The sequence below is a fragment of the Aspergillus niger genome, assembly GCF_000002855.4.
Source record: "Aspergillus niger supercontig An08".
Taxonomy (NCBI): Eukaryota; Fungi; Ascomycota; class Eurotiomycetes; order Eurotiales; family Aspergillaceae; genus Aspergillus; species Aspergillus niger.
This window is the reverse complement of record NT_166524.1, coordinates 266,157-288,491: the sequence shown is the minus strand read 5'-3', so window position 1 is coordinate 288,491 and position 22,335 is coordinate 266,157. Positions and strand designations below refer to the sequence as shown.

The 22,335-nt window shown below is 49.4% G+C and overlaps 8 protein-coding genes across 8 annotated transcripts; 5 read left to right on the top strand and 3 right to left on the bottom strand.

The window, feature by feature from the left end:
* Window positions 1-903: 903 nt before the first annotated feature.
* On the bottom strand, window positions 904-2,202 carry An08g01330 (uncharacterized protein; the record flags this gene model as incomplete). The annotated part of the gene is made up of 2 exons (XM_059748829.1): window positions 904-1,592; window positions 1,656-2,202. The coding sequence occupies 2 exons, from the start codon at window positions 2,200-2,202 to the stop codon at window positions 904-906; spliced, it is 1,236 nt and encodes a 411-aa protein (XP_059601140.1).
* Window positions 2,203-2,906: 704 nt separating this feature from the next.
* An08g01320 (uncharacterized protein) lies at window positions 2,907-7,190 on the bottom strand (the record flags this gene model as incomplete). The annotated part of the gene is made up of 7 exons (XM_001392213.1): window positions 2,907-3,051; window positions 3,113-4,316; window positions 4,368-4,553; window positions 4,609-6,038; window positions 6,100-6,198; window positions 6,250-7,105; window positions 7,154-7,190. The coding sequence occupies 7 exons, from the start codon at window positions 7,188-7,190 to the stop codon at window positions 2,907-2,909; spliced, it is 3,957 nt and encodes a 1,318-aa protein (XP_001392250.1).
* A 339-nt stretch (window positions 7,191-7,529) lies between these two features.
* Window positions 7,530-9,080, top strand: An08g01310 (uncharacterized protein; the record flags this gene model as incomplete). Its single annotated transcript, XM_001392212.1, has 1 exon — window positions 7,530-9,080. One exon carries the CDS (start codon window positions 7,530-7,532, stop codon window positions 9,078-9,080), a length of 1,551 nt encoding a protein of 516 aa, XP_001392249.1.
* An 897-nt stretch (window positions 9,081-9,977) lies between these two features.
* Window positions 9,978-11,264, top strand: An08g01300 (uncharacterized protein; the record flags this gene model as incomplete). Its single annotated transcript, XM_001392211.1, has 1 exon — window positions 9,978-11,264. One exon carries the CDS (start codon window positions 9,978-9,980, stop codon window positions 11,262-11,264), a length of 1,287 nt encoding a protein of 428 aa, XP_001392248.1.
* A 93-nt stretch (window positions 11,265-11,357) lies between these two features.
* On the bottom strand, window positions 11,358-13,132 carry An08g01290 (uncharacterized protein; the record flags this gene model as incomplete). Its single annotated transcript, XM_059748828.1, has 5 exons — window positions 11,358-11,468; window positions 11,516-12,166; window positions 12,276-12,557; window positions 12,681-12,890; window positions 13,022-13,132. 5 exons carry the CDS (start codon window positions 13,130-13,132, stop codon window positions 11,358-11,360), a joined length of 1,365 nt encoding a protein of 454 aa, XP_059601139.1.
* Window positions 13,133-14,621: 1,489 nt separating this feature from the next.
* An08g01280 (uncharacterized protein) lies at window positions 14,622-15,580 on the top strand (the record flags this gene model as incomplete). The annotated part of the gene is made up of 2 exons (XM_001392209.3): window positions 14,622-15,026; window positions 15,461-15,580. The coding sequence occupies 2 exons, from the start codon at window positions 14,622-14,624 to the stop codon at window positions 15,578-15,580; spliced, it is 525 nt and encodes a 174-aa protein (XP_001392246.3).
* A 1,309-nt stretch (window positions 15,581-16,889) lies between these two features.
* Window positions 16,890-19,027, top strand: An08g01270 (uncharacterized protein; the record flags this gene model as incomplete). The annotated part of the gene is made up of 7 exons (XM_059748827.1): window positions 16,890-16,900; window positions 16,955-17,055; window positions 17,104-17,138; window positions 17,189-17,301; window positions 17,349-17,474; window positions 17,520-18,069; window positions 18,125-19,027. The coding sequence occupies 7 exons, from the start codon at window positions 16,890-16,892 to the stop codon at window positions 19,025-19,027; spliced, it is 1,839 nt and encodes a 612-aa protein (XP_059601138.1).
* Window positions 19,028-20,509: 1,482 nt separating this feature from the next.
* On the top strand, window positions 20,510-21,680 carry An08g01260 (uncharacterized protein; the record flags this gene model as incomplete). The annotated part of the gene is made up of 3 exons (XM_059748826.1): window positions 20,510-20,704; window positions 20,761-20,993; window positions 21,071-21,680. The coding sequence occupies 3 exons, from the start codon at window positions 20,510-20,512 to the stop codon at window positions 21,678-21,680; spliced, it is 1,038 nt and encodes a 345-aa protein (XP_059601137.1).
* Between the last annotated feature and the right edge of the window lie 655 nt (window positions 21,681-22,335).

The following is a 22,335-nucleotide window of genomic DNA, read 5'->3' as shown; positions in this document are numbered from 1 at the left end:
ATAGTCTCCGGAACTATAACTGGATGCTTTTTCAGTGAACAAGAGACAGGGTAGAAAGCAATCCTTGTATTTAGGTTTATTGAAATAACTATCCACGCCGCGGGTCGTGAAAGAGAAACATCTCTAGGATGCAGTCGCCATAGTCATACTATCATCATCATGGGCAGAAAAGCCTCATCAAAGTGGACTGAAAGATGCGGGGATGTAACTACTACTTGAAACCATGCCATCAGAAGGAGAATACTAAGCACACCGGTGCTCGTCACACCTTTGGCGCAGCTGAGCGAACTCTGTTACGCCCACCTTTCAGACGAACACATCCCTTGAGCCAACATGGAGGAATACATACCCCAGTGGAACCATTTCACCACTTCGGTATACCGTACTGTCTTTTGCAGTAATACTTTGCAACAAAATAATAGCGGTTCATGAGTACTAGTTGAACTATAGGGAGGCACTCTTCTCCCTCCGATGCTTCTTGTCTACTCCGTATACATTCCTCTACTATTACGTTCACCCTAGAATTTATGTGATTGACAACATTTACTATGGGTTCAGACTTTCAATTAAGGCAAGTTCTAATTCTTCGATCAGCATGATTCCAGGTAAGGTTGAGTGCAGATGGTAGTAGAGCCGTGTTCCACAGCTGACGCTATTAACAGTTGATCAGAAACTACTGTTATATCAATAGTCAGACTCTGTGATTTCCGCACCTTAATGGCAGATAAGTGGGAGAGTGGAATTTATTTCCACATTGAAGCTTGCGCGATACCACCTACCATCACAGGATGTTCCAATACTACTTCTCCATCCACCAACCTGCCAATTACCCCATTCCAGATTATCAACCAAGCACCAACCACCGAAGGTGAGGATAGGTGAAGATATCCGTCTCTCTGCGGGTTAACGTGAAATTGAAAAAAGCAGCTCAAAGCCTCCCAGCAATCGCTCTTTATCCTGCCGCAAGAGTTCCCCATTGCCTGCATCTTCGATCAAACGCGTTGCCTTTTCCAGTTTCGCCGGATATACCTTTCCAACTAGCGTCCGAACGATTTCCTTTCGGGCCGCGGGATTGTCGATTGCAAGCAAGATCGACGCGAATATGTGCGTTTTATTCACAAATCTCGCATCTCCAACCCCATTGAGAAGGCCCTGCATCTTGCGATTATATAGCAGCCGGTACCATCTCAGCTGCTCCGCCGAATCCTCTTGAGATTCCAAAGACCATCCACGCTCTACTGGGTCCATATCCCTCATAATCCACTTAGGAAATGTAGCGTAGCCTAGGAACCGTGGCATGGTCTGCACCCCATCCCAGTCAATGATTCCACTCACGTTACACTGCTCATCGATACGAATGTTCACGGAGTCGAACTGCGGCACTGCAAGCACGAAAGTCTCATCCGTCTCCTCTTTTTGGCTTGTTGACAATGGCATACAACCGATCATCATTTCCAGCATTATAAGGCAGCCAACGTCAAACGGGCCTTCTTCTTCTGTGCCCCCGGGCGAGATCAAGAGACGCTCGCGCAGAAAGTCCACGGTTGACTCATAAGGGCCATACTCCGCATACTGTACATCAGTCCCCACCCCTTTTCGCGAATAGTAGCACGGAAGCACCCGAAGATCGCCATGGGCATCTGGTCCCAACGTACCAATTCCGTCGAAGCAAAATCTGTGCAGCTTTGCCATGGTCTCTGCAACACAGTCTAGTATGCGTAGTCGTTTCTGGTCCAATGTCATCGTGCCTGAGTTGTCGAACCAGGCATCCGAGACCAGGGTTCCCGGGATGAAACTCTCAACGATGTACGATGTACCCAAAATGTTTTCTGGTGAGGCATCGAAGTCGTATACTTCTGGCATAGGGAAATGGGCTCGCTTTTGGATAAACCGCATCATTTCCACCTTCGCAACCAAGGCACGCTTGGCAGTCTCTGTGCAGTGACCTGGACGGCAGCTGATGGGTAGGCGGATGATATAACGCATCTGGTCGTCGAATTCCACCACATGAATCACATTACGACTGCCTTTGTGACAGGAAAGCACACTCGCAGTCGTAAATGTGTCTATGGTTTGCTTTCGGCGGACTTCAACGGCTAGAGTAGTGAGTGCGTCACGGTTGATTGTGAGAAGATCACCGAGTTGCTCTGCCGCCGAAGCTGGATGTGGCGTGCTGGTACCCGTGACACTTCTATCAGACATTGCGAATGCCATAATGATTTTCTTAATGGAGTCCAAAAGGATGAGATTGGATCGATTTAGAAATGTGAGATAAATCTCGAAGGTGTGGCCCTGAACATAGCGAAAGCTAACACTTTTGACCATACGTATAAGGTAGGAAGCATTCACTAGGCCTTTGTAACACCCGTGAATTCTTTCTCCAAATTCATTACGTTGCTTCATTAAGGTCTAACATATGAACAGCCACGCACGTTTCCACTAAGACTCCAAGAAATTTCATGCAGCCGGAGTGGTCGAGGCTCTGCTCCTCGCAGGGAAAAGGCTCCACACAAGTTATTGTCTGCTGTGCTTTAAATTCAGTCAACTAGGCCCCACTCATGGTTCACTAGTACTAGAGGTAGTCTTTTGAGAGAGCATTGCAGTGTAGAATATTCATTAGGAGTACCATCCTTGCAATGACTTGAACAGTGATATCCAGCAGAGGTACCACCTGCTTGTGTCCAAATAACCCTGAGGATTTTGATTAACTATCCTGCCTTCTGAAGAAGAAGCAATCAGAAGAAAATGGCATTTTATGTGTCAATAATATTTCTTTAACAATCACATGATCGCCAGTTGCACCCCCCACCTCCCGATGCACTCGCTTCTGCTTGTGCATACACTTTGCCTCGCAAGCTTCGCTATGCTATTGCAGGGAGATCAACTTCATCAACGAGTATCAATGACTATAAAGCTGCTTCAGCGGTGGCACTGAATCTGTGGACACTCCCCCGTGCTTCGAACACTACTCGATTCGCCTCCAAATTGTTGCTACTACGGATGGGTATGGGGTCCTCTTCCGCTGGCGTTCCCCAACCACCTCCACCGGGACTAGCATTGACATTAGCCAAGGGGTGAAGCAATGAAGAAAACCGGAAGCTCTTCTACTTACGTGTGAATGATAATCCGCTCTCCAGGCTGCACTTTGAGCTCCATCTTCCCACCGATGTTGATCACTCGTTCAGTTCCGTCCAGCTCCTTCTTCACGTACAGATTCAATCCCGGCTGGCCAGACTCTCCACCTGCCAGCCCATATGGCCGATAGACGCGGCGTTCACTCAGCATAGATGCCGATAGGGGAATGCGGAACTCCAGCTCTCGAATCACACCGTCTCCGCCGCGGTAAAGTCCTTTGCCACCTGAGCCCTTGCGGATGGAGAACTGTCGCAGAATAACTGGGTATCGCAGCTCATACACTTCTGCATCGGTGATCCTAGTGTTGGTCATATGAACATGGACACCAGATGTACCATGCCAGGTTGGACCGGCACCAGATCCACCACAAATGGTCTCGCCAACGCCGAAGCCCGGGATGTCGTTACCGCTCTCGTCAAGTCCACCCATACCGAATGAGATGATGTTGCAACATCCTTGCGAGGCTGCACAGGCTTGAAAAGCTCCTAGGACGACATCGGTGATACGTTGCGATGTGATGGGATTTCCGGCGCAGACAGCTGCGTACCCAGACGGGTTGATGAGCGTGCCGGAGGGAATGATGACGTTGATCGGAGCCAGACAGCCTTGATTCAATGGAATGTCGACATCGATAAGAGCGCGCAGGCTATAGATAATTGCCGAGTGGGCTATTGCTTTAGGGGCATTCAGGCAGTTGAACGTCTCTCGCCCAGTGCCAGTAAAGTCAAACTCGGCAGATCCTGTCTCTGCATCGATGCGGATTTCTAAACGAATTTCTGTACCATCGTCCATGAAGTCGGAGAAGCGAAGGGGCTGACCAGCTGCCTTTTTGCCAATGGTCTTGAGCAAGTCTCGTACTGCGGTCTCGGCATTCTTCTTGATGGCGTTCATGTAGAAGTGGACTACATCAAGCGTATTCTCTTGCACAAGACCTTCCAGCAACTGTGCACCTTTCTGGTTGGCTGCAATTGCCGCTTTCAGGTCGGAGACATTGTCTTTGTAAGTGCGAGTACCACTGCAACCTGGGTACGAGGCTGGCTCGTCATACAAGAACTTCCGCACCATGTCCTCGTCGAACCGGCCTTGCGATACCACTTTGAATCCCAACGTCATGGCTCCTTCCTCATATAGCATCTTACTGTCCGAGGGCATAGAGCCTGGCGCAATACCCCCGATTTCAGCTGAGGTTATAGTCAGCCACCATTTTGTTATTCACATGCGATGTTCCTTACCATGGTGCCCTCGAGAGGCGACATAAAAGATGATCTTGCTGCCCTGTTGGTCCCAGACAGGAGTGATTATAGTTATGTCAGGAAGATGCGTTCCGCCAGCAAGTGGATGATTGGTCAGAATGTGATCTCCTGGCTTCAAATCTCCGCCATACTGTTCATGCTGATACCGTACAGCATACTCCATACCTGAAAATGGCACACATCAGTGGTCTGTCGACGAATAAAGGATGATATCACCTACTGCCAAGGTGCACTGGGACATTAGGTGCGTTTGCAACAAGCTTTCCATCAGGTGAAAACACTGCACATGAAAAGTCCAACCGCTCTTTGATGTTAGTTGAGACAGAAGTCTTTTGAAACATCCGGCTCATTTGGTCGGCAACCGACATGAATCGATGGCCAAAAATCGAAAGCTTGATTGGGTCGACCACCGTTGCATTGTCGAATTGGTTCTTGACCGACTGAACGTTCAGAATTACATGGCGAGATAAGATAGTTGCTGATGCATGAGGCTCAACGACAATGGTTTGTGTCTTGTCGATGATCATGGCTGGTCCTTGAATGAAGCTGCCCGGCTTCAGGTGCTCCAAGAAAAAGACTGGAGTGGTGACCCGCCCGACGCCAGCAAAATACACCTCTGTGGAATCGTTCTGGCTCTGCTCCCCAATGACCGATGTTGTTATAGATCGCAACTCGGGCTGCGGCGCCTCTGGGGGGACAGAGATGGCCTTGCCTACTCCACGTACTCGTATGTCTTCGACTAGGATATTGCGACCTGGGAAGGTAAAGGAGAATTCGCGTTGATGCTCCTCAATAAAGGCTTCTCCAAAATCTCCGTTATCTGGTCTGAGTACCATGAGTGTATTATCGGTACCTTGGTATCGTAGATTGAGGTACACCTCATATTGTATGCGAGTCTCTTCAATACCGTCTACAGTCAAGGCTTCCGTGACCTTTGCCTTGAGAGCTTCGATACGGCCATTGATTGTTTCCATTGCGTTCGCGGTAAGGGCTCCAGACGCAGGCTCTTGGGCCTCATGCACCACATCAGCAAGAGCCATACCGTATGCGGAGAGAATCGACGAATAACAGTGGACTATGACGGTCTTTATAGACAGGGACGATGCAATTGCGCATGCATGTTGTCCACCTGCGCCTCCAAAACAGGCCAAGTTATGTGCTGCTGTGTCGTATCCTCGAGCCTCGGTCAATGCCCGGATGGGCTTTGCCATTGATTCGTTTGCGACTTGAATGAATCCCAGTGCAATCTCCTCTGGTGTCTTCTTGTGGCCGGTCTCTGCATTGATCTTGTCTGCCAATTCGGTAAATTTCTGGCAAGTGACCTCAATATCAAGGGGCTCGTTCTCGTTAGGGCCAAAAATCTTGGGGAAGTACTCCGGGAGCAGACGACCTAAAAACAAATTCGCATCCGTCACAGTCAATGGGCCTCCTTTGCGGTAGCAAGCTGGCCCTGGATGTGCGCCTGCAGATTCTGGTCCGACTACGAATAGCCCGTGACGCCAGAACAGGATGCTGCCACCACCAGCCGCGACTGTATTGATATCTAGCTGCGGAGCCATCACTGTCACTCCTGAGATGGTGTTTTCGAAGGTATGTTCCAGCTTGCCATCATACCGTGAGACATCAGTACTGGTGCCGCCCATATCAAACCTGGGTATTAGGTCAGCTAATGTCGCTCGTTCTCCTGTTGTCACCGGGGGAAATGGCGTACCCAATAACGGGTTTCCTGTCTTCTGGGTCAAACGAGGTGCCTGCGTAACCTACAACACCACCTGCGGGCCCCGACAAAATTGCGCGCAAACCGGAGAACCTAAGCACAGTGAGTTTGACTCGGGTTTCCTAGGTGGGAAGAAGGTAATACTTTTGAAAGTTTACCAGACCACCGTCGCTTTGCATGAACTCGCAGCGCGTGTCTGACGATTGTAACTTATCCTGAAAGCCGGATCGGAAACCTTGGATATATCGTTGAATCACTGGCGTTAGGTAGGCGTCTGCCGTGGCTGAAGCGCCTCGGGAGGTCATTTTGATCATGGGAAGCAGCTGGCTAGAGAGCGAGATTTGCGTAAATCCGATCTCGTTGGCAATCCTCTCAATCGCCAATTCATGCTCTTGGAATGTATACGAGTGTACGAGACAGACAGCAATGGAGCGAAATCCTTCACTGTAAAGCTTTTGCAAACTCTGTCTTATCTTCGCCTCGTCGAGAGGCTCCAAGACGCGAATGACCTCTCCACTGACACCCTTCTTCAGATAAGGGTCTGTCTCCAATGCCGCTTCAAGGCTTTCTTTATCTGGCGCAGGGTCCTGTTGATAGCCCTCTATAGTGACTCGCTCATCAATCTCCACCACTTCTTCATAAAGCACGTCGGGTCGCTGGATGTTCAGAGCAAAGAGCTTAGGACGCGACTGAGTCCCAATGCGGAGTGCATCTTTGAAACCCTTTGTTATCAGAAGCGCCACGCGTTCTCCTTTTCTCTCTAACAAAGCATTTGTGGCCACCGTCGTTCCCATACGGATACTGACGCCGCCAAAATCTGATGTGGTGAGTTTCTGGTCTCGGGGAAAGCATTTGCCTGTTGCTTGTTCGAGAATCCGGCGGATGCCTTCAATTGGGGCGTCTGCATAGTTAGCTGGATCCTGCGAAAGCAGCTTAACAACAATGTCTTCCTTGCGGCCATCTACAATCCCCAGACAATCGGTGAACGTGCCACCGCGGTCTACAGAAGTTAGCTTTCCGGTCACTCATCTCAGGCCGGGTAACTCACCAATGGCGATTTTGATATTGAGTTTCGATGAAGACATGATTATTGACTGAATATTACGGCAAAATACATGCGCTGAATTGTTCCTCCCAATGACCGGTGTGGCCTTTATAGACTGGGGTCCGGCATTCATCTCCAGCAGTGCCTCGCTCCAATGCCGGCGCTATCTTATCGTGCCCTATCATGCGACCTTAACGGTCCTTCGTTATCGGCCTCGCTCCGACCTTCCCCTCGCCTTAGCCTTGCGGACCATGGAGTGCTGATAACAAATGCCGACGTCGTTATCAGGTGCATCTATACGATGCTATAAAATTGACACTCGAAGACATGGTTAGGATGATTCTCCCACCTCATCGATCCATATGCTACACTGGTCGCCATGACTGCCGACCAGAAGAAACCTGGCCTCGACAGCAGCGCCCCCAACGAGGAAAACATCAAGCATGGCCAGATAGATATCCTCGACCGTCGGTCGGAGCAAGGGGAAGATGTTGCAGTGCAATTTCTAGCTCAGCTCGATCCCGCCATCATGGCGGCACCCATCTCCGACACAGAAGCGCGCCGCGTGTTGTGGAAGATTGATTTGATTTTGATCCCACTGATCATGGTCACTTGCGTTCTCGCGGCAGTCGACAAGGTCATCATCTCCAATGCCGCTATCTATGGCATGGAGACTGATACCCATCTCACCGGCAACCAATACTCCTGGGTGGGCTCGATATTCTACTTTGGCTACCTGCTCTTCGAGTACCCCGCTGCGTTGCTCATCCAGCGGCTCCCCGTAGCCAAACTCTACGTGGGCATGGTCTTTGCTTGGGCAGTCTTGATGCTGTGCACGGCCGCTACGCAGAACTTTGCGGGTCTGGCGACAGTACGCTTCCTCATGGGTATGCTCGAGGCATCGGTGTTTCCCATCTCCAGCATTTTAACCGTCATGTGGTGGAAGACGAGTGAGCAACCTCTCCGGGTGGCCTTCTGGTTTAACCAGCTCTCATCCGTCTTCTCTGGAGTTGTCAGCTACGGCATCGGACACACCCACACAGCACTACACCCCTGGCGACTTCTCTTCCTCGTACTCGGCGCATTTTCCATCCTCTGGTCAATTGTCCTATACATCTTCCTACCAGACTCCCCAGTACAATGCTGGTACTTCTCCGACCGCGAAAAGTTCGTATGTCTAGAGCGAGTCAAAGACAACAACACCGGCATGGAAGATAAGACGATCAAATGGTATCAAGTGCGTGAATGTCTCCTCGACCCAAAGACATGGCTCCTAGCTCTTTTCTCGCTCGCTCAGAACATCCCTAACGGCGGCCTCGTCACCTTCTCCGCCCTCATCGTCACCGGACTCGGCTATTCGTCCCTGATCACCACCGTCCTAGGCATCCCCACCGGTGTGCTCGCCACCGTATGGCAGATCCTGCTCTCTCTCATCGCCTCCCGCATACCAAATTCCCGCTGTTTCATCATCGCCGTCTCCAACTTCGTCCCTATGGCATGTGCCATTCTCATGTGGAAACTGCCCCGCTCCAACAAGCATGGCCTCCTCGCCTCTTACTACGTCTTTTACACTTACTGGGCGCCCTACGTGCTATCTACTTCGCTCCCCATGGCCAACACCAGCGGTCACTCAAAGAAATTGACATTAAATGCTATCTTCTTCATCGCATACTGCGTTGGGAATATCATCGGTCCGCAGGTGTTTCGCTCCACAGACGCCCCGAGTTACTCGCACGGATATGAGGGCTTGCTAGCTTGTCTGGTTATTGCAATTGTCGCGATCTCAGCCTACGGAGTACTCTGTAAATGGGAGAACCAGCGACGGGACCGTGAGCAGCAGCAGCAGCAGCAGTCTGTTAGTGTCTCGGAAGATGCAGCATTTTCGGACTTGACGGATAAAGAGAAGAGATCGTTCCGGTATACGTATTAGTGTAGCATAGGACTCCATTGTACCAGGAATGATACTGTAGAGAATAGTAATACTACTAGCAATAATATTGAAATATTGCTGCAATCCAAATCCCGAGTAATGATATTCTTATTCATCTCGAACTACCTACATCAATCACTACTACCTAACTAGCATACTAGCAACATTATCCTGATCACCTTCGTAATAAAAACACCCAAACCCGCCTACTCCAAACCCACCCCCTTCTTCCACTCCACCAGTACTACTACGTAGTAGTATATGATCAACCCATCCAATGACCCCCCCTTTAGATAGCACCGAGCGGGGTAACCCGAGACACTACGAATCATGTGGCCAAACGCTAACCGATAAGAATCCTCGAGTAAGTAATACCGTATCAAATAGCAGCATAGTAGGTTCTACTATACGTCGGGTTCTATAACCCGACCTATGAAGCCAAGCCCATGAATTTTCGAAGTGGGGAAATAGTAACGGGGGTTTCCTTGCAGATTAGGATAGATACTAACTAGGCGGGAAGGTGGGAAGGTCGGAACGAGGGCCCGGGTTGTGTCTGGCTCTCGCTATTGCTATTGCTCGTTCTTATCTGATCATGTCTGTTCTCTGTCGGAGAGGTTATCTTGCTATCTATCTGCTGGGAGCTTTTATCGTGATAAGGGGTTGCGCTACTATGGCGGTTGAGGAGAAGGCAGGTCGGTGCGACGTGGATACTCACTGTTGTCCGAGGATGGCAACTGAGGGGTTGTTGCTAACTGTTCTCCGATGCACGGTATCATGATTTGATGAGCTTCACGAGATACTCATAAATACATTAATATGACTCCGGTCACGAGTAGCAAGTGAGAAGAGCTACTTACTCATACTTGAACTGGATTAAACTGAATTTGAACCTCTACAATGGACCGAAATACACGAATTCTCATCGTCGGAGCTGGCTGCTTCGGCACCTCAGCCGCTTATCATCTCGCCCAGCGCGGCTTCACGTCCATCCGCGTGCTGGATCGATATCCTGCGCCGTCCTGCGAGGCCGCCTCCACCGATATTAGCAAGATCATTCGCAGCGATTACAACGAGCCGCTGTATGCACGGTTGGGAATTGAGGCGATTGCCGCCTGGAAGTCTTGGGACTTGTTCCATGGGCTGTATCATGTCCCTGGCTGGATTCTGAGCGCATATAAGCTGTCGTGTGCGTTTGTCGAAGGGTCAATTGAGACGTGCACCAAGCTCGGGGTGGAGGGATTGGAGCGCCTGTCGACGCAGCAGATCCGGGAGCGATTCCCCCTTGTAACGGGTGAATTGGATGGGTGGAATATTAACGTCTGGAATCCAACGGCTGGTTGGGCGGCGGCCGGGGAGGCCATGCGACGCATGGCTGTCGCGGCGCAGGAGCAAGGGGTTGAGTATGTATCTGGAGAAGAGGGCTGGGTCAAGAGGCTGTTGTTCGATGATAAGAAGCGTTGCACGGGAGTGATCACGGCGGATGGCTCCACGCATGTCGCTGACTTGGTCGTGGTGGCTGCCGGGGCTTGGACGCCAACATTGCTGGACGTGGTGGGCCAGTTGACGGCCAAGGGCCACAGCGTGGCGCACATCCAGCTCTCCCCCGCGGAAACAACTCACTATTCCACATTGCCTATCATGGATAATCTGGAGCTGGGCTACTTTTTCCCGCCGCAGGCAGATGGGGTGTTTAAGATGGCGCACAGCCAGTTCATCACAAACATGCAGACGGATACACGGTCCGGAAACAAGTCGTCTGTTCCCCACACCTTTGTAGAGAATCCAGAAGATGATCTCCCGCTGGAGATTGAAGCTCAGATGCGCCGAAACCTTCGTCGTGTTCTACCAGAACTCGCCGACCGTCCCTTCTGTTATACTCGTCTTTGCTGGGACGCTGATACCGCTGACCGCCATTTTCTGATTTCACCGCATCCTGTTCATCAAGGGCTGTACTTGACGGCCGGAGGATCAGCGCATGGTTTTAAATTTCTGCCCGTGCTGGGCAAGTACATTGCCGACTTGCTGGAAGGATCGTTAGAGCCTGACATTGCCCGGCAGTGGCAATGGCGCGCAGGCCAGACGGTGACCGCGAAGAATCTCGCCCATCAGGATCCGGAGTTGGAGTTGAGTGACCTGACAGGATGGAAGGGGCGTAAAACACGTGAGAGTGGTCCGAGGTTGTAATAATCATCGAGATAAAGCAGGTATTGCATGCTAGAATGAATGAATCTATGTTAGCGCTAGCTTCAACCCTCCAAGCATCGTCATCGCATGTTCCTATTCAAAGCGCGCTGTCTTCCCTGACATGGCGCCGTTGGCAAATTCATTTTGGTTAAGGTCACGGCGTCGCCAGACCATCTCTATCACTTCTCTTGCCGGTGCGATATTCTAAATCATTAGCTTGTGACATGGTATATATGGGTGGACAGACGTACGCCAAACCGACGAATGGCCTCCCACTCTTGGAAGATTTGCAGAACAATGACTCTGTCGTTGTCGTCCGAGACACAGCAACCTGCTAGGAAGAGAGGCCATAGAGGGAGGACGGCAGTGCGCATCATGTTGGACTTGTGCGCCTGAATAAGATTGAGAATCTGACGAACATAGCGGAGTTTCTCCTCCGAGCTGAATGATGAACATGAAGAAATTGATTCAGAAGACGAGCATATCTCGTACAGGAGCAGTATTGCACCCAGGTGGTTTGCTTCAGCAATGACCATGCACTCTTGCCCTGAGTGTAAGTTAATATCCCCATGAGGTGGCGTCTGACGGAGCACCTCCAACGAGTGTTTCAGCCCATACACCTTCTGAATGTCCAGCTCATGTTCTTGCCATGCCAAATCAGTCACTTCATTTATTAAGAGAAGTAGCGCGTGGCTAAATCCCATATAAGGGTCAATAATTTCTGAGGATGGACTTGAAGGCAAGGCAGAAAGACATGGGTGTGTTCGTGGCCCATCCCATCGAAAGGCCGTTCGGGCAAGAACGAGGTGGAAAGCAAAGTAGCGGTCAAAGAAACCAAGAAGCTCCAGACTGTGCTGCGATGATGTTTTCCAATGTCGTTGCTTTCGTGCAGACATGACATCCTGGAACCCGTTAAGGTGTGTCACCCACGATGAACGACTATGATCTGAGATCTAATGGTGTCAATTCTCACAACTAATTGGGTGCATTATGGTGAAAAGGTTTCAATACCTCAAACCAACAGAGCATCAAAACAAGCCCCAAGATCTCATCCATCTCCCAATCCGACCAACTGTCTCGATCTAGAAGAGATTGGAGGTAGAGTAGCGCACGATGATGGTGCTCCAAAGCAGGGACACGATACCGTACTTTGGAAAGACGCAGGGTATTTGCGGAAATTGCCAACGCCGCATGATAGATGCCGTCAGAGTTGAGGGCCATGGGCAGGATCAAGTATCGATATGGATTCGATTGCACATTGTCGACCAGGGTTGAGCTGCTGCAAATGACTGCCTCAAAGAATGCCAGTAACATTTGGTCCTCGCTGGATCGATTCGAGGCCGTGGCTGGCATTGTATTCAATGCGGGTGATAGTAGCAGCCGTCGTTGATGACTGGGTAAGATCCCGCCATATACCGTTTGGTACTCCATACAGAGCCGGTTCACGTCGTCAGCGGACGTGTTTAGAAACATCCACTGCTGGCGCGACGCATTAGGCACAGTATGTCGCACCATCTCCAGACCCTGCTCATCTGAGACATCCTTTCTCTTCCGGCCATTCTTCGACCATACTCCGGCCCTCCCATGACACACGCCCTTGGCGATCGATTCATCAAGCCAAGTCAACTGCAAGCTGTATTCGCAGCACCGGTTGTTTCGCGCGCAGCGACGGCAGACGGGGTGGGTCTCTTTGCTGATGTGTTAGCTTACACTGGCTTTTCAATCCAAGAGGAAACTATAATACCATCACATTTTACCCTCCGGGACCTACAAGCCCAGCAGCCTGTCCGAGTGCGGGAGATGGTCGAGGGTGCCATGAGGTAGAGAGGAATTGGCGCGGAGAAAAGGAGTGGGTTATCCGAAGCCATTTATAGGCCACGCGGGGAACACCCCGGCCTTATCAGCGAAACCTTAATAACACATCGGAAAAGTATATGCCCTTGAATAAAATGCAGCTCGAGGAAGTTGCTTTTTCATATTCCTGAGTACATTAAGAGCTATAGCTGCACTTGATGTGTGTTGATTCTGGCTTGTTGTGAAACCCCAATCCTCGGTGCCCCCGGTTCTCTTTCAAATGACTGGACTTGAAGATCGAGGTCTTGAGGCAAAGACAGCGAAGGCCATCTGTTCTATTGGTGCAACCACTTCCATGTTGTGAAAGAAGAGAACTGTGCATTATCAAATCCAATCAAAATGACCCAAGCATCATGCAACTGAACAGATGCTTGAGATATCCAGCCACTGGTGTCGTGATTATCTCTAAAGGTGTGCTGTAACGTCATATTTCGTAAGATGCTCCCCCGTTCGTCCGATGAAGCATTCCACATCTCATCACTATCTGGCACGCTAAAGTTCCAAATCTGCGAGCGTAAGAAGTTCACTTCTTCGCGAACCACCGTAATCTTCGGCATCAGGACTGACTACCTGGTTCGGTTCACATAGTCGGCATAACTTATAAAGAGCCAGCCCAAACCGCTTGGCCTCTTCCACACCTACCCAAATAAGAGCTACTGGCGCATTAGGGGATGCTGAGCTAGCATGTTCGGATACGAGAGCAATCCCAGTTGACGACAGGTTTCCACGAGCGATGTGTAGCTCGTGCTCAGATCGCGGCAGGGGGCAACGAAGGTTCAGGTTAAAAGTTGTCTCCTGCCTGGCTATGAGCAGAGCAAATATAAGCTGAAGAAGGATGCTCTGGTATGTCGGCATCGGCCAAGTTTCATCTCAAAACGCCGTGGTGTTGATTCCGAAACATGCTAGCGGGACTACGATAGAGACGAATTTAGCGTCTGTTTGACAATTCTGATCGAGCTATTGTCCCTACTTCCTGTATCTGTATAGCAGACAGCAATTTGCGATGGAAATGCATTACTGACACCGGCTGCATGGATGTCCACCGTCACCGCGTTCTTTTTGAGCATGGCACTTTTGGCAGGCCTTTACTGCCCGAGACTGGGGAGGCTTCCTCTTAGGGTGATATTTCCGAACATGACGGCGTAACAGATCGCTGATAAGCAGTCAGTTTTAGAGCAGATGCCAAAGGCTGGTAAATATTCCAAGCACCTCCGCCACGTGGACTTAGGGGATTAGTTAGTTGGGAAATGAATGATAGACTTTGTTTAATATATACTGGCTCTAGACATTGTGTGTTTTTAAAGCCAGTAGTACTCAGTAATATATCAGATCAGTATCCCACTCGGTCTCCCACCCGGGTTGACATTGAGGAATGCCACAAATGGACTACCACTCTTCAAGACCTTCCTTAGCAAGCTATAGTGTTCAGACTTCACTACCGTTGACGGTGCAAAAAGAATCTCTCCTCAGCCCTCGGTTCATGGCTTCAAACCCTTGGGAGAAATGGAGATCGTGATTGCTGGAAAAAAGTTCCTGATAATTGGGACTTCAACTAAGCATATCGTTAACCAAGAATGTACTGGCTTTATCTTGACGGTTGAGGACTTTGGTCAGGGTCGAGATGGTCTTCTTAATGCAATCTATGTTTATGTGGAAGAGTTGAAGCAGATGGCAGAGCGCTTCCAAGCTGCGATTTGCAACCTTGGTAATGCTCATGCGCATACGGACATGACCGATCTCATTAGCCCTCGCTATCAGATCACCATGGATGGCAAACAGGCTGCTCGGCTCGTCCGTGAAATTAAGGTCGACTATCTTGTTCCAATGCATTATGATTCGTGGCATCACTCAACGCAGTTTGGAAAAGAGCTGCGTCAGGTTTTCCAGGAAGAAGGAATCAACGACCAGGTATGCTGGCTCAAACCTGGGGAGCCTGTCAATGTTCTATGATTATGCTATCCACAGCGAGGGTCCACGATATGGTCGCGGAACTCCTGTTTTGCCTCAAACGACCATGTGTTACCGCACGTGTCTACAGCCGAAGATGTCATCTCTTACTAGCAAATACCATCCAATTACTCTGGTCTTCGCTTTCTAGACCCTTTCTCTTCTCAGAACTTCATACTAGTAAACTACGGTACCTACAGCTTCAATATATTCTCTTACAACATGTAGTACTACTATTATTAACAACTGATCGAAAGCATTAGCTGCCTGGACAGACCATAGTGGGCAGCGCAGGGAGGCTTGAGATGTATTACAAACATTGCATATCGCAGGATCCAACAAACCACCGTGGTCTAGCATTGTATGAAACGAATAGACTATAATAGTAATACTAGATAAGTTTTTGGAAAGGAACAGATGATTCGGCAGCCCGTGACCTCAAGCACGTGGCCTCAGCCCCAGTGGGCTCTTTCCAACCCTCTTCTTCCTCGTCCTCTTCCCCAACTTGTCCATAGACAGGCAATCATTTCATCATCGCTAAGAATTTGCAAGTCCTGTGTTCAATTGTCCCCGATTGCCGTTACTGCTTCGTCCGATTTCTTGGCTCTAGCTATGGATGCTAGCCTCTTAGGGCAAATGTATGGCGTTCCTTGACACGCTGTTCTCCCTGCACTGACAAAGCAGATCGGCTTATGTTCCACCTCAGCCTATACAAGCCATGCTGTGATGCATAAAGCGTATTCTGATGACCCCCACGACGCGGGTACCTCACATGCCAAAGGGATTTTCATCCTCTTACGAAGCCTTTCTCGGCGGCAATAGAATTACGACTCGTGAATGGCAGCCTTTTGCAAATGCATACGTACGCTGGTTGGGAGCACCTGGATTGAAGTGAGGAGCTAACGTAATTCAGACGGTGAACATTAGGAAAATGCGGAGAACACCGGCCACGAAGGAATTCATCGTCTATTTTTGTGGTTGGTCTCAGGTGTTGCAGATACTAGTGGGCATTTGAATTGAACTCAACACTATGCATACCCCTTACGGAACACGCTTCTTCCAAGAACTCCATCGAAGCAATTCACGATCTGCATTATGTAGGCCTTGGCGATAATGCAACACGTACTTGACCAAGTACTTATGTCTTCAAGGTAATTCTTCGGTGGAAGATCGACTTTTGAATGTGCCCCAATAATAATCGGGGTGACTCGGAAATGATGCTGCCTTCAGTTTCCGGTGGCCCTGCCAAGACAAGAAATATGTAAGTACTACCGCTTCAAAAGATGCAGGGGACATAGCCCTGCCTGCCTGTGCTAATAGCTGGTGCGGTTGTCTAATTACTGACCCAGATTCAGATGTGCTTAAGACATTTGGGGCAAAGCCTACTGGCCCTGGACGGAGACCCCGAAAATTATTCTTGCAAGAAGTGCACTTTTCGAACGGTCAATACGCCCTATGTGGCCGTTCTCGTTTCAGACATGATGAGACACCATGCAAGGGGCAACAACGAGGAAGTTGCAGCCTGCCATTACGCCATTCATGGACCCCAAAAAAAGCGTAAAATGTGAGAATGCATGATTGGTCATACATAGCATCTTTCAGCTGCCCACAGGCATTACGTACGAGGCAGCATACTGCTGTCAGCCAAGCCATGGGTTGTCGCAATACTATGATCGACAACGACGCGTATAGTCATGGTCTTGGATCAATCCCTTTTATTGCATTTTGTAGAGGCTATATAATGATGCTCAGTTACCCACCATCCAACTACACGCTTGTACTCAAATTATTCTATTTCGAGTGACATTGATACTTCTAGTGAAAATGGGTCCACCGTATGTTCCACCGTTGTCGCACTTGAGGGAATGATGTGACTAATATATCAACAGGGTGAGCGGAACACCGCTTTCATGGCAAGAGCTTCAACAAGTTGCACCTATTGCTCGTCAAGGAGCCGTGGAGGTAAGTGCTTCCTCCCTTCTCGACGCATGTCGCTAACGGAGAAAGCAATTGCTATCTCTATGGAAGAGGCAGAAAGATAGAAGCGATTTGGAGCCACTTTGGGGTGACGAGGTTTGACATCACTTGCTGTAGTTGTATTGCCGGAGATGCTGACTCGACAGATTGAATATACCCTGGTCAGCCTCGATGCGGACAGATCGCGAGCAACACTGCTTCTTAACCAAGAAGATATTCTACGAAAAGAGGAGAGCCAATGCTCTAGTGCTGAAGAGGTGTAAGTATTTAGTAAGCATTCAAAGACAGGATACTGAGACATGGTAGTGAACCCTGGAACGAAGTTAAGTTACAGGCGGAATGGGCTCGACATATGGTAGAAGCAACTCCAGGAGAGCCATACGGGGGAGATGTCATGGATTTACTCAGGGTTGAAGGCAACATGAAGCGACGGTATGTTGTTCTCTCTGCAAGTAGGCCTATTATTGACTTCTTTAGACGGAAATTGATCGGACAATTCCTATCGCCCGACCAACACCCTGTACCATTATGTGTATTCCCCGGCCTAGGTGAAAAGGGACAGTTTACACTCCCAGAAAGTCCGGATGAATCCTCTCTTGAACAAATCTGCTGTCCCATACCACGCTATATAATGATGACGCAGAACTTGCTGGCACGCCGACAACGGCGTGTTGAGAGCTACATTCCAGTCTTCCGGGATGAGCAGACAGAAACACCTTTTCATGACAATTCTGTGTCATTTGAATACCCCGCAGAACATCCCCCGGGTAATGGGAAGGAGGGTCATGTACATCTGGATGGGATTGGTCTCGGGGTCGGGAATTGCTGCATTCAAGTTACGTTCCAGGCTCCTAATGAGATTGAAGCCCGATGGTTGCATGACCAAATGATTGCATTGGGGCCGGTTATGCTAGCACTTACCGCTGCGACGCCGATATACAAGGGCTACCTGGTAGATACAGAAGTGCGCTGGGGCCGAACCTCTGAATGCTTTGACGATCGCACACCGGAAGAATTAGCCACCACGGTATTATGCACACACACCCTATAGTTTCTTGGCTTAACTAACTCATGCAATGTAGCCACCACGTTATTCTTGGAACCGCACATACATCTCGCAAGAGAAGCCAGCCAATATGGAAAGCAAATACCCGCTGACTCCTATGAACGAGTCGGTTAAACAACGCTTACTAGATGGCGGCATGGATGAACCTTTGGCGATGCATTATGCCACAATTCTCTCACGGGACCCAATTGTGCTCAACCGAACAGACTTGGAAAACTTTGACCTAAATGGTACGGGCATATTTGATGTCTACTACAGCACTGTATGGCAACACGTCCGACTCAAAATCCCCTTAACCGACGACGGACCCGGCTGGCGGGTGGAGTTCCGGCCGATGGAAGTACAGTTGACCGATTTCGACAACGCTGCTTTTGCAATTTTTATGTACCTTCTCTCTCGAGCCATAACTGACCTTCACCTGAACTTTTACGTGCCTATCGACCAATTGGGAGATTCCATGGAACGTGCGCAGAAGCGTAATGCTGCCCTCGAAGAGCGCTTCTGGTTCCGTCGGACCGGATGGTCATCCGCAGAGCAGTGCGAGCGTCCACAGCGTCAGCGAAGAGGCTGTGTCAACTGCTGTTCAAAGTCGACTGCACATGCATCACCATCATGTGCTCTCCTTACCGCGGATGAGATCATCAATGGCGAGGATCCAAAGGACCCCTCCAGCTTCCCTGGACTGGTGAACATCGTGCGCGCTTATCTTCAGTACAATAACACGCCTGTGATGGAGCAAAAGAAGATCATGCCCTACCTGGATGTGATCAGTAAGCGAGCAAGCGGGGAGCTTCCGACCCCAGCTCAATGGATGCGCTCGTTCGTTACCGGACACGAGGAGTACCAGCGAGACAGCTACGTGAATGAGAAGATCCGTTATGACCTGATCCAGGAGATTGTTCGGATGGAAGATTCATGAGATGATGATTTTCAAGCGCAAGGTTTTTGGTTCATATGCATAGTTATAGAAGTGTCATAGATGACTTTGTATCTACCTTTCTAATCATGACAGTTACGATCATACCATCGTTTGTTCATTTTGGCCACGTCATAGAATAGGATGATTCTGTGGGCGGTGAAATTAGCACTGAAAACAAGGCTGAAAGATTGAAGTAGAGCACATTCCATGCTGCGTCATGTCGCAGATCATGCTTCTACCATTGCAGATCATTCATGCTAGATTAGTATGACGATGTAAGGCCGGTGGCAGGGATGACTAGGAACTTAGCACAGAGTTTAGATAAGAGAAATGCCTGCCACCCGCAACTCCAGCCCTATTTTTAAAGTTCAGGAACCGCTAAAGCCTGGCATTTCAGTGCTATGAATATATTCAAATGAAGTGATACAAAAACCGAAAAGAAATTTAATTAGATGAAATAAAAATACAAGCTGATCTACAGAGGTCGAAACCAATGAAACCCACCCTCCCCCTGCAGGTAAGGTAGTACAACACCCACTCCCCGGAGCAAGGGGGAACGGGATCGGATGATGATGTTAACGAATACGATCCATCACACCTCATTCGCAAAACTACGCTTCCTTCTAACCTCTCTCCCAAACGACCACCACATCCACGCGATCGGACACCCAATAACATTCGTCACAAACCCAATAAGCACCCAGCACGCGATATATAGTATCCGGACTGAACAACGAAAACCCGATCCCAGTTGATCCCCGCAGGGACGCCACCGTTTGCCATGGGTTGATACGTGCTCGTACAGTGGAAGATGACTGTGGTGCCTATGAGTAGGGGGGTGGTACCGATGTCTGGAACGATCTATTATGTGATCAGGAATAAGGATGCAGTTCAAAGAACCTTCGGCGCCTGAATGAATATGGAAGTCTGCGTCCATGGCATCAAGAGATCAAGCGATATCTAGATAGGTGGCATCAGAGAGTCACGGACGAGAGGATGATATATATTGGATAGCTGAGCCATTGCTGCGTATGCCCATGGAGGTCGAAATACCCTATCCTGGCACGAGGATGAGTGAGCTTGTGGCTGGACACCTGTTAGTTTCTTCGCAGATGGCCTGGACAATCCTGTCATCGTCAACTTTTACACTAACCTCGGTTTTACTGTGTATAGGTGATAACAGACTATTCGATTAGCTAAGTAAATAGCAAGATGGTAGTTAGTCAACATTACTGCTTATGTTATGTAGATCACTAGGATATAGTATGCTGTTCGGGATTTGCACTCTGCTTCCATCCGTGGTCAGCGCTACTCGTTGGCAGGATCGCAGGATCGTCGGATGGCGGATAGTGACCGGATCACGGAGGAGGGCTGGTCCGCTCGGCAAGTATACTTCCAGACAGAATGCAGAGCTCGGATTTGTAAGGGTTGGAACAAGTTCAAATTGTTTACCAGATAGTTAAATAGCCCTTGCTCTTCAACATGATATGGTATAGTTACAACATCGACTGGGAATATATTCATTCATCATTGTCACCCACACGTCGAGAGCTATACAGCTATACAATTATGACTACTACGGTTGCCGTTGCTGGTGGAACTAAAGGTCTTGGCCTGACCATTGCAGAAGCATTGGTCGTCCATGGCAAGCACAATGTGGTCATATTCGGTCGAAAGGTAAGTGTAACATCTTCTACAGAACCAGAGGAATCGCCTCGCTGATACCCATGAAGAGAACCCCTGGTCTAGACGAGAAGCTACCGGCTCGTCTGGTTGTTGTTGATTACGAAAATATCCAAAACCTAACAGAGGCTCTCGAATCCAACAAAGTGAGCGACGTGATCTGTACCGTCAACGCACATGGGAGCTCTTTATCGGAAAGGAACCTCATTCACGCGGCGGAGAACTCGTCTACGACGAAGCGATTCATCCCCAGCATCTTTGCCGGCTTCGCATATCCAGTCAAGTTAGTCAAGTCCCCCTCAAATGACTCGGGTGGTCGAAGAAAAGCGTAATATGATATTGACCTCTATGTCTATCTAGGTATCCCGAAGTCGCCAAATCCAAAACAGAGGTGCTAGAGGAGCTGGCGAAAACATCTCTAATGCACACTGCTATCTACAACGGCATGTTTATGGATTTCTACGGGTCCCCTCTGCTCAAATCCAACGTCGGCCCCTTTCCGATGTTTGTTGATATCGCCAGCAAGATGGCAGCCAAACCCGGATTAGGAGATGAAGCCATTGTGCTTACCCGTGTTCTGGACATTGCGAGATTTGTTGTCCGCATCCTGGATCTTGCCGAATGGCCCAAGGAGAGCTATATCATAGGTGACCGGGTAACCTTCCATGAGTTTGTTAATATGGCCGAAGAGGTGAGAGGTGGGTGCCGTGTCTTAGTATTGGGAATATACCATAACTTATCTAACGAGTCTCTGTCAGGTACCAAGTTCCAAGTGACCTGTGACTCTAAGGAAGAGTTAGAGGCAGGAAAGATCACGGAATTGCCTTGCTACTCGGCCACCTTTGCGGCAGTGGGTAAAGAACTGACCAAGCAACTATACGCTCAAAATGGGTTATGGATCATTGGAAAAGAGCTCGACCTCAGACCTGCCAGTACTCTCAATGAAATTTTCCGGACATTAAGCCTATGAGCTTGCGGGAGTTCCTTGAGCTCTCCTGGAAGACATAGAACTGAGGCTGGAGCAGGGAGAATTGGGACTTGGGATATGTAGGAAAGGTATCATTGGCTGGTTGGTTAGCGCCTTGGCACAGACCGAAGAAATCTGTTAACGACAACAGGAACCAAGCCTCAAGTAGAGCTATCAAGCCTCTATATGGGAATATACTGAGTGAAATACAACTTCCCTTTACACAATTAGAAGGTCAAGCTCATGTGGCCAGTATATTCTGAGCTCTCCCCTCCTTCCCGTGTATCTCATGACAGAATAGACCAATAACACCTTCAGGGCATCACTTGCAGGGGGTTTGAAATTGTAGGGTTACAACGCTAGCCTCACGAGCACCCTTAGTTGGCGGGACTGTCGGAACTAAGCGATGCAGGGAGCGGCCATAGCGAGTCAGACTAAGATCAAAACAAGCCTCACGGCCGAGTTTTCCGATTTCTATCCACTCGGAACCATCCAACCACACTCGCTTGAACACTAGGGTGTGCGGGCGCCATGAGCTTGGCTTCTTTGGTCTTAGATTGGGCATATAGTTCACTCCGAGAGCGCTCATTGTCTGTCAGCCTTGCAGGCAGACCCTTCACAAGACCCAATAGCCGGTTCTGCTTTGGGGACAGGGGAT